The sequence below is a fragment of the Limulus polyphemus genome, unplaced genomic scaffold (assembly GCF_000517525.1).
Source record: "Limulus polyphemus unplaced genomic scaffold, Limulus_polyphemus-2.1.2 Scaffold6119, whole genome shotgun sequence".
NCBI classification, from domain to species: Eukaryota; Metazoa; Arthropoda; class Merostomata; order Xiphosura; family Limulidae; genus Limulus; species Limulus polyphemus.
The window spans coordinates 33071-45167 of NW_013671729.1; the positions used below are offsets into that span (position 1 = coordinate 33071).

The 12097-nt window shown below is 32.5% G+C and overlaps 1 protein-coding gene across 3 annotated transcripts in view; it reads left to right on the forward strand.

Annotated features, from left to right (window-relative positions):
* LOC106473377 (cystathionine beta-synthase-like) overlaps window positions 1-12097 on the forward strand; it is a 33932-nt gene that overhangs the window by 9718 nt on the left and 12117 nt on the right. For 2 of the 3 annotated variants that reach the window (XM_022401820.1, XM_022401821.1), the window contains exons 2-4: window positions 4202-4361; window positions 7351-7457; window positions 9221-9355. In XM_022401820.1, coding sequence (XP_022257528.1) covers window positions 4228-4361; window positions 7351-7457; window positions 9221-9355 — 376 coding nt within the window. In that variant the 5' untranslated portion in view covers window positions 4202-4227. Of the gene's footprint in view, window positions 1-1803; window positions 2090-4201; window positions 4362-7350; window positions 7458-9220; window positions 9356-12097 lie in introns of those variants that run through there. The other variant, XM_013934060.2, reaches the window with a different exon arrangement.

Below are 12097 nucleotides of genomic sequence, written 5' to 3' on the forward strand. Positions count from 1 at the left end.
TACTCTCTGACTGCAGATCAATTATTCACTACCTACACATTGTTCCGTCACGTTGTTACCATCTTATATATATCAGCCTACCCCCAATCTAGTAAATGCTAGGGCATTCACGAAGGAACAGGATATCTCTAGAAAACGTGCGTGACACTAGTCACGTGACTTCGCTGACGCAACAGTATAAACTATTTCATCTATTGCAAATTATAGAGTAAATGATGCATTCAGTGGTACCTGTAAAGGACTGTCTTATGTTGAAAGTTGTGTTCTTTCCTCGTATGTGTGCAGTGATATTTATATGTGGGCAGGTAACACACCTGTTTCTTTTACATGTGTGTGAATGCCTGGAGTAGCATTTTATTTTTGTTTAAGGTTACTGTGCACCATGTTTTTGTCATGTTTATAAGAAATAATGGGTGGGTCCTAGAAAAAAAAGAGTTAGTCTTCAGTAAGTATTGTGTAAATGTTTAGTATAATATCTTTGATCTTCTTGTTGGTCTGGTGGTATGTTAGCCCAAGTGGAATACGATCAAGTGTGTTCTTTCTTGGTAGGGTTGAGTGTTTGATCCTGGGTATATGAACTAGCTTTGATGGCTGTATCGTGGATGAGAGAATTTCTCAAAATTACTACGACTATGTACTGGTGATAATGATTATAAATCAAAATCCAATGACACGAAGACTTTTTTTTATTTTCTAAAAGACACTATCCTGATTTTCTCATCTGGTTAAATCGAACGCTTTTCATTCCTGCAAATTTCTATTTTTCAATTTTTTGTTTAAATTCTAATTGTTATCTTGTTTAAATTTTAATTGCTAGCTATTTATCTTTTTATGACTTGTAATTTTTATGTAATAAATGTAATTTTGCTTCGAATTTTCACGCTCAACATTCCAATACTACGCACGCAAGTTCTTTGGATTCTGCGCATGCGCCTTACTTGTAAACTGTATGATCTGACGAAGAGCGCTAGCTCTAAACGTCATCCTTCTTTAAATGAAAATATAAAAAACTTGGCGATTGTTCAATCTATTATTTAAAAGCCACGTTTTAGTTTATTTACTAGTCAAAATAAACGCGGCCAAGATGGCCTTCGAGCCTTGTCCTTGTGTATTTGTACTGTCGTGATGTCACTAAAACGTGCGCAAGCCATGAATCACGAGAAGAATTATGCACCCTGTAGGCTACAACACAGCATGACATATGAACTTCAAAAGCAAGAAATAGAATATTTGTACTCTTAATTTTAGTTTTATTTACTCTTCAAACAGAACACTTTCGGGGACCTTGTGAAAGTACATCAATAAACGCTAATTACGTTTGGTGTGAATTTCGCGCAAAGCTACACGAGGGATATCTGTGCTAGCCGTCCCTAATGTAGCAGTGTAATTCTAGAGGGAAGGCAGCTAGTCATCACCACCCACCGCCAACTCTTGGGCTACTCTTTTACCAACGAATAGTGGGATTGACCGTCACTATATAACGCCACCACGGCTGAAAGGGCGAGCATGTTTGGTGGGACAGGGATTCGAACCCGCGACCCTCAGATTTCCAGTTGAGTTCAATTATCCTATTAACAATACTGTTTAGCCTAACATTATATTCAAATATATTGAACTATTTTATCAATACTTTATTATCTTACTAAAGCTATTAACTTTATGCCTTTCTATTTTGTTTTATCTCGAAAACGCACAAAAATAATCAATGAACAAGTTTAACTCCTCAACTTTACAACCTACAGCCTACTGATAATGTTGATCTTCGTATTTTAAACACTCCGTGTTTGGCTACATATATTGCCAATAAGAGCACTTTATCGAAGTTCCTGCGTTGATTAAACATATACAGCTGGTTCTGAGTTTTTCCGGGACATATGGTGGTGTAACAGTATAAGTATGGATGTTAGCTAAGCTGTATTATATGTATATGCTGTAGAAATATAGACAGTCTAGGAGCTTACAGTTACAGTAGTATACCAAGCGGAAAGTAACGTATTCACGATAACACCACTACATCTATAAATTGAAACCTAACTCTCTGTGTGTCGAACGCTAACTTGTATTCTAAGAAAGATGAGCACAAATCAAGGTAATGCAATTTTGATAATTTTAAGTATTTGAATAATACTGATACGTTAGCTTTATATGTTACAATTGGCTTTGTTTTCCTCAGTTTGGCAATTAATGAATTAAGGAGTTTCACACAAAGTACTGACGATTTCAAATATTACTTATAATTTATACCGCAGTACCAGTGCCACATTTTTTTATCGGTAATCACCAAACGTATTTGTTTCTTCATTAACAGTAAAACTCAAACTAAGTAACTTAGTATTGAAATAAGCTGTTTAATGTTGACAATTGCATAAAATCTGGATACCATTCACGTAGAAGAATGGTTGATGTAACTAGAAACTGAAATGTATTATATATGAATAGATTCACGTATTTTATACAGCCAGTGCATTTACCTACAATACATCAGTAGTTTCAGACTTTTTTTTTGTTAACGGAGATTTAAACTAAAACTAAGTTATTGCAAGTCATCGTTCTGGTTTTAGAAATTCAATGCCATTTAAGTGGTAATACTGTAACTGAAGCAGCATATGTTTACCAATGGTTTGGTTGAAGGTTAATTCTAATTAGTGTGTCAGAATTTATTGATTGTATAGTTATTTTAAATCCTTCTTTTTTTTTTTTTTGTAAGTACATGGGATGTGCAAGTACTAAAAATAAAAAAGACTGAGTAAAATTGTGTCTTCATTTATCAACATAAAATTTTGAACTTGAAGAATAAGCTGACATTAGCATTTATTTAAGTAATACAAAGCTTTGGTATTGGTGTTAAAATATTGTGTATTAATAACATTATATATAGCCTATACAGTTGGACATAGTTAATTTTAAATATCTTGAGGTACTGGTTTCATAATTTCTTGAAATTAAACTCCTTATTGTATCTACAATTCATTTGATATTCAATTTGTGTTATTCTTTCTGTTACATGCTACCACTTGTTACCTGTAACCTTTTCTCTGGTGTATATATCAATAATAGTGCGTACATCTTATAGCATTGAAAAGAAGTGTAACAATTAAACTGCTTATTAGCAATGTGCATGGGTCAGTCCAATGTTGTCTATGATTCTAAATTTATTGCATGTATCTACACAAAATGTGGCAATCTTTTAGTAAAAAGTACAAGCTTGTTCTACACATAAAATCAGATGTTACAAAAGTATTTGAATTGAAGATATCAGTCTGACTTCCACTTTGACAACTCAAAATGCAAAGTGGTGTTCATATGAAGACTAATAACGCATGTTTGTCCGTTGTACAGTTTGCATATTGAATTTGCATAAACTTTAGAACCTCTGAAATACATACTTACAGTTTTTTCATTATTCTTATATATAATATCTGGTATTTGCTCTCTCCTGCCATGGACTGTCGTTAAATCAGCAGTGTAAGATAAAATGAATAGTTGATGTAAAATACAAAATGTCATGTTGAAAGGCACTTTGTACAAGGTCATGGCATGTACACTTTGACCCCACCTCTGCACAAAGGATTTAATAGAAAAAATTGATAATACTGCCTTTTTATTAAGTGGTTGTTCTAAATTGCTGTTATTATTTGTACGTATGATGACTGTACATTGCAGGGCAAAACACTAGTGTGTGCATTCAAAGTGCTGATATTTGACAAGAATTTTTTAAAGTTTTGCAAGCTCTTAAAAGGTGGTAAGGAAACTAGAAAATTTTGTATTTTTTTATGAATATGGAATCATAAAATTCTTTTAATGATATTTCCCCCAAAAATGTGTCAATATTACAGTTGGTAATGTTTGTTTGTTTGTTTCGAATTTTGCACAAAGCTACTGGGGGGTTATCTGCACTAGCCATCCCTAATTTAGCAGTGTAAGACTAGAGAGAAGGCAGCTAGTCATCATCACCCACCGCCAACTCTTAGGCTACTCTTTTACCAACGAATAGTGGGATTGACTGTCACATTATAATACCCCCATGGCTGAAAGGGCGAGCATGTTTGGTGGAACGGGGATTCGAACCCGCGACCCTCAGATTGCGAGTTGAGTGCCCTAACCACCTGGCCGTGTCGGGCAGTTGGTAATGTGCGCTTTTAAAACTGCTGAAGATTGAAATTTTTAGTTTCCAGCAAAGGTAATATTTTCCATCTTTCAGAAAACGCATCAGACAGCTCTGACGAAATGCCACCATCACCAACCAAGTCAAGAAGTAGAAGCATCGACTTTGTAAACTTAGTTCGCCCTGACTTACCAAGCAAATGTACCTGGCATTTGGGTATTGATCCTGCAACCTCACCTCACCGTCATGTTGAAATGTAAGTATAATTTCTTTTGCTATTCATATTACAACAATTTAAAATCTAATATTGTACATGTAGATATAAAATTTATATATATCTATATTGCATGTGTGTGTGTGTGTCTATATATATATAAGTACCGATATCGGTCCTGGTTGTCAACTTATTGTCATAACAGACATATATCAGTTTTCAGGTATTTAAGGGCACTGATCCTAACTTCGTTAAAAAGTCTAAATTAAGAATGGTAGTTTCTTATTCAAGCTGCTTTGTAATTTTTGAGAAAACAAATTCTAAAGGTCGAATAAAAATTTCAGTTATTAGGGGCTGATATAAAATAACAAACTTTATAAGTCTATTGTTAAAGTTAACTACAAATTCATTAATATTGATTTAAAGAATACTTAAAAGAAAATTTACCAAAATAATTTTCAGATTTTGTCTGAACAACCAGCATTTTCATTCCAAATTAAGACTGAAGTTTGAATTTTAATTAGGAAATTGATGAAGACTTGAATATTTAAAGTAATAATGAAGACTGTGTCTGCTACTTGTAATATAACATACAGACAAGAAGGGACCTTTTTTTTTTTTTCAAGACTGTCTCTACACATGTATCATTGAGAAAACTAAAAAAATTATACTCACCTTTCATTCTTCATGAAATTATCAATTTCCTGATTGCAAAAAAAAAATGGCAGCTCATTCCATAAGCCAGTGAACTTGTTGGAAATAAAAAAACTGTCTTAAATGGAGCCTCATCTGTCTTTCCCAAATCTTAAACTTGTATTCTCTTGTCTTCAGGATAAAGCTACTAGCAACAGAGCACAGCACTGCTTTAGTGGCTTGGGATTGAGTCTCTTGTACATCATTATGGTAATATCCTTTTCTTCATTCATGCTATTGAGTGGGTTCCCATCTATATTATAACGAGATCCAAATCATAATAACCCAAATACATTATCTTGTGTTTGTTTTATTTAAAGGTCATTTACCAAATGTTTTTCCAACCAAAGAATTGATTGAAGTGGTTCTATAGTATCTTAATGTCTTCAATACAGCTAGAAATATCCAAGAGTCTAATGTCATCCACTAACTTTACTAATTTACAATTATACCCTGTCGAAGAAAAAATAATAGTCAAGGCTCAAGCACTGACTCCTGAGACACTGAATCAGTAACAAGGGTTTACTTTGACTTTGCTAATAATAACTGTTTTGTTTTCTCTCATCAAACCACCCACAGTCATGTAGTCTTTCCCCAAATCCTAACAATTTCAGTTCGTTAGCTAATCTTTTGTGTGGTACCTTATCAAAAGTTTTTTGAAAATTTAAGTACCCCAAGACCACACCCTTTCCATTGTTCAGACTGCAATTAACATTATTGAGAAAAGATGGTAAATTTGTAAGGTAAGATTTCCCTTTGGTGAATCCATCTTGGCTGTTATTTATGATATATTTCACTAAACAATTTGTAAATCTTTAATCAAACTCTAGAATTTTTCCCACTCAAAAGTAAGACTAAATGGTCTGTAATTTCTATGACCACTTTTACCACCCTCTTTAAAAATAGGAGTAACGACAGAAGTTTTCCAATCCTCAAGTAGCTGCCCACTGACCTACCAATAATGAGAGAAGCTTACATATCTCGTCCATGACTTCCTTCGAAATGATAGCGAAAACATTATCTGGTAGTGGCACTTTGTCTGTTTTTATTATCTCAGTGTTTCTATTTATCACCAAGGGATTAATATCTACTTATTCAGGTCAATCCCAATATTTCCCATAGAAAGCTTAGGGTCTGAGATATTGCTAACATTCTCTTTTGTAAAGACAGGTGAGCCTATAAGGCTCAGACATCTTTGTCTTCAACAAAACCTTGCCATCAGCATTTTTTAAGGGTCCAGCCATTTATCTCATAGTCTTCAACCAAACCTTACCATCAGATTTCTTTAAGGGCCCAGCCATCTATCTCATAGTCTTCAACAAAACCTTGCCATCAGCATCCTTTAAGGGCCCAGTCATCTATCTCATAGTCTTCAACAAAACCTTGCCATCAGCATCCTTTAAGGGCCCAGCCATCTATCTCATAGTCTTCAACAAAACCTTGCCATCAGCATCCTTTAAGGGCCCAGCCATTTACCTCATAGTCTTCAACAAAACCTTGCCATCAGCATCCTTTAAGGGCCCAGCCATCTATCTCATAGTCTTCAATAAAACCTTGCCATCAGCATCCTTTAAGGGCCCAGCCATCTATCTCATAGTCTTCAATAAAACCTTGCCATCAGCATCCTTTAAGGGCCCAGCCATCTATCTCATAGTCTTCAACAAAACCTTACCATCAGCATCCTTTAAGGGCCCATTTGAACACTTTGATTGCCTATAACATAAAGAAATTTTCAACTATAATTTGTTAGTTCTTTTCTCGTAACTCCTTTTCAATTTCCTAATTTTTTTAACCAAATCTGAAGCTTTCCCTTAGTTCTGTAAATCTTTTATCCCATCTTTTGATTTAAACATCTTAAACTTATGGCATTTAACCTTCATTTTTCTCTCCCAATAAACTAATTAAGTTTGATCTTCTCTGTTATCCTTTTCCTCGTTTTATGCCTATCTTAAATTAAAAGCAACTTATTTTAAAAAATTCGTTTCGAGACACCATTTAACTCATTATCTAATTAATTAATGATAAATCTTATATACAATACACAAACAACATTATAATGTGACGACAATTCAAAATTATTCCTCTGTTACCATGTTAATTTTGTTTTGTATTAAGTTCGTTATTGTTTTATAGTGCTGTTTTAAATCACATATGAACAAAAATGGGTTTAAAAGAACTTTTTTTTTTCAGTATTTGCATTTTAGCACTTTCTACTCTGTTCATATACTTATAATCCTACTACAACTGTTTGTGTAAATCTTTATCAGAAACAACTTGAGTACTACTGTAAGTAAAATTCAGTATTTTGTTCTACTCTTTTTGTTGTATATTTTTTTAGAGAACCTACACCAAAAATATTGCCCAGTATTCTTCATCATATTGGAAATACTCCAATGATCCGACTAAACAAGATTCCATCTGATCATGGACTAAAATGTGAAGTCTGTAAGTATATATGTATAAAAACTTGATTACAGGTTGTAAAAATATGTAATGTCTATTCACATACAGTGAATTTGTCATCAAGTTTAAAAACCCTGTTTATAAATAAAGACAGAAACCAGTAACAGCATATATTAACCTTAGAAATTAACCTGTGAAGTTTTAAAAGCCCTGTATAAAAGACAGAATCTTGTAACATAATAGATTAATTTTAAAAGTGTCACATTAACCTATGAGCATATAAAACTTTATAAATAAGGGAAAAAATCTTGTATGTTTTTCCAAGTTCCGACCTAACTTTTACTTTGATATATTCTAATTACTTGGGCTAACTAAGTTTGTATATTAAAGAACATTGCAAATGAAGTTTCATGAAGAAGACTGCTAACTAACTGACTAGTACTGTTGACTGTGTCGATTCACTGTTGCTTTCTAAAAAATGTTGTTGTATGCACATGTAGCAGTTATACTACCATTTCACAAGTAGTGGTTCTGTGCACTTGTACCAATTAAACAACTGTTTCACCAGCTGTGGTTCTTCTCTTTCCAAATTACTTAATATCCATCATGAACATTGTTACGCATGTGCTGTAATGTTACAGCTCTAACCAAATGTTTTGGATCATGGAAATGTTTATTCAAAACATTTTAATGTTATTTTCTGTATTTATTTTATGTAAAGTACCTGTCAAACTGGTACCTATCTCGAACTCTTTCATCATGTCCAGTATACTATAGCACTTCCTACATTGAAGACTTCGATAATGTTTATTTAAAGTAACAACTGTCTTTCTTAGGTTACATCTTGTTTCTTCCTAGATTCATTACTGGTGTTTTGTCAACTAAGGAACTCATGTTTGTAATGTGAGGTATACTTTTAATGTTTTAATTTATATGTATGCTAGAGAGAACTAATAAATTCAATGACATCAAGAACCTAGTAATTTTGGGTAGTATCTTGAGACAGGAGTACATTATTTTTTTAAAAAAAGTAACCAGTTAGTGATGAAAAATAAGTAAGGAATAACAAATTATTGATAATTCAATGAGTATTTCAGTTCAATGTTAGTCTGTGAACTATCATGTCTGTTCCGTCACTCAATTCATTAGCAAAGAAATCTTATAAGTTTTATATTTGTTAGTTAGACATAGGTAACATTAATACTGCAGTCTCTGTTAAAAGTAAAAACATCACTGAACATAGACGTACAACTTGTGTCAAAGTGAATGTAGCCTGTAGCAAACATTAAAGAAGGAATTACGTACTTCATTACCATTACATGGACTGGCTTTCACTGTATATTTACTGAATAATCTTAAAGAACACAACAAACAATACAACAGTATTTACATTATATATATTACATTACATTCTCGATATGCATATCCTAACTTTACTATTATACATATTTAAACTCCTTGGAATTTTATAATTAAAGTACTCACTAGATATGAAATGTATCTAACCATGTTATTTAATAAATGTATTAATTTTATTATGCTCCGAGTAAAATAATTTCAAATTTAACAAAGAAAATTAGTTGTCCAAAAAATGTTTAAATTCAGGTGTACAAAATTTCATAATAAATAGATTGCGGTCATGGGTTTAAAACTTGGTATTGGTAATCCGTATTTGTTAATTTATTGCCTTTTCTTTAGGTCATAATAAAATGTTTTATAAACACGTATTATATTTGTAAGTTGTGAAAAAGCAAAACTTTTATGTAAGGTGGTAAATTGTTACCTAATTTGTTTTGTTTTTCCAGTGGTAAAGTGCGAGTTCTTTAATGCAGGCGGAAGTGTAAAAGACAGGATAGGATTAAGAATGGTTGAGGAGGCTGAGCGATTAGGTCGGCTCAAACCTGGATCAGTATTGATTGAACCAACTTCAGGAAACACTGGTATGTTCTAGAATTTCTTATTTTATGCTCTTAAAATATAAAAAAACAGGAATCATGAAAGAAAAAAAAGAATACACTTTATGAAACTTTGCTATAAAGTCTATTATAATTTTTTGACAGAACTATTGTGAACAATATTTTTGGAGATTATTTTTGATATACTTAACAATTTGAGGTTAGGTGATCATCAGAAGTGACGGTTAACTTCACAAGACCACAAAAAAGTCAAATAAATTACAAAACTTTAATTTTTTTGTTGTTGTTAGATGACTCTTATATGTAGGAATCCATCTCTTTTAACCCCTTTACCACTGTATAAGTAGGAATCCATCTCTTTTAACCCCTTTACTATGGTATAAGTAGGAATCCATCTCTTTTAACCCCTATACCACTGTATAAGTAGGAATCCATCTCTTTTAACTCCTATACCACTGTATAAATAGGAACCCATCTTTCCTTTTACTTAATAGTTACATAGTGGTTTACTTCATCCTTCCCTGATAACACACACATTACAATGCATCTTTCCTTTCACTTAATAGTTACATAGTGGTTTACTTCATCCTTCCCTAATAACACACACATTACAATCCATCTTTCCTTTCACTTAATAGTTACATAGTGGTTTACTTCATCCTTCCCTAATAACACACACATTAAACTCCTATACCACTGTATAAGTAGGAATCCATCTTTCCTTTTACTTAATAGTTACATAGTGGTTTACTTCATCCTTCCCTAATAACACACACATTAAACTCCTATACCACTGTATAAGTAGGAATCCCTCTTTCCTTTTACTTAATAGTTACATAGTGGTTTACTTCATCCTTCCCTAATAACACACACATTAAGAATGTCACGAACCTGTGGAGATGTTTCTTCTTTACTTTTAGGATCTTAATTGCCTTCTGTAACCTTAAAATTGAAATGTGTTATATAATTAAAGTACTCGGAAGAGTTGAAAGACAGTCTTCTTTAATATTTCCATTTTAAAAAATTCTGTCAAAATTAGTTTTGCTGAGTTGGTTATAAACTTTTTACAGCTGTTATAATATGTCATTGATAACGTTATTGATATTAAATTGTATGAAACGTACACATACACACACGTTTCTGCTTCAATTATGTATACGTATTAAAATATTTTCCTTGTATTAATGTTTATTCTGACTAAGAATATTTAATCTTGTCTGACAGGTTAGATTTTTTGTTTATGAGTTAGTACATTAGTTTGTTGTTATTCAAGTGTTGATTAATGACAGTTTCAAGGACCTTAATGATAAACGTGTAATCAACAAATTGGACTTGTTTATTCAGTGAAATACTGTTCAGTGTAGTAGCATGTGGAGATGTGGAATACAGGAGAGACTTGTAATAAAATCTTCTTGCCTCTAATTTGTATGGAGAGTTGTATGCAAGGGATACGTCAGCTAACATTGACTTTTAGGAAGTTAGAAACAATACTATTAGAGCTAAAAATAGTGAATTTAATTGTAATAAACATGTTCTATTGAGCAATAGATTTCTGCCCTTGATTTGTACAGAGGAGAAACTATTGGAGGGAAGGAAAACAAAGGGGATAGAGGAGGATGTGGATGATAAACTTAGGAAGGTTATAGTTATAGGTCATTTCTTGATAAGGAATGTGAATAAGTCTGTGGGGTAAATAGTGAGAAAATTATTAGATTATGCTACCCAGAGGCACTGGTGGAGGATATAACAGAGATATAAGAGACATAAAAAATAAGGGGAGCTAACAGAGGTGCAGTTTTTGTTGTGCATGTAGGAGCTAATGATGTAGGGAAAGGTAGGTCAGAGGAGCTAATTGATAAGTACGAGGGGTTGATAAAGATATTTAAAGAAAAGGGCAATAATTTAATTGTGTCTGGAGTACTGCCAAGAATTAACTGTGGGGATGAAATTATAAGTAGTTCATTAGGGCTAAATGCTAGGTTAATATGTAAGGATGAGCAGATTGGATGTTTGAACTTGTGGGATGAGTTTACCTCTTTCAGCATGGGCTCCGTCCCTAGGACCGACCTCGTAATCATTTTGTGCTTGTTATAGTTTTCATGCTGTAAATTTTAAATTAGTAAGTTATGTTAACAAAATTTGGCAGATTATCAGTAAACATTACAATGATTTCTTTTGCAAAATATCATATTTTATTTATTAAGTCTTAAGGTTTGTAAAGCAATGTTTTTCTCATGCCTTTTTCTTTTCACATGTTGCCTGTCTATCATGCAAAGTAATTTGCATTTTAAGATTAAAAATACTTTTGTGCATCAGAAAATTTTCAACATTCACATGCAAAATCTTTATAATGTCCAGATAATTATCAAATATTTTATCTGTTATTTTCGGTAACGAATCTCTGTACGGGTTTGGTCGATTTGACCAAAATCGCAACCATCTTAAAAAATTAGGAAATAAATATAAATTATACTTTTTTGTTCTAGAATGAACACAGATTATAACACGAAACCATAAATGTTTAGACTAAATAGCTTAAATTTCATAACATTATACATTTATATATATATATAGATATTATTTTTATTATATTGACCTTTCAGCCATGCCTGGCTAACAATACAGAAGTTAATATGACACAGTGCATGTGCACTTACATTATCCAATAACAGAAAACTGACATTTAGTCTTTACAAAGTAAATTGTCTTGGCTGTGTTTTTGTCGACTAGTATTTTGTAAAATACAGTAACATTTCAATTATTATA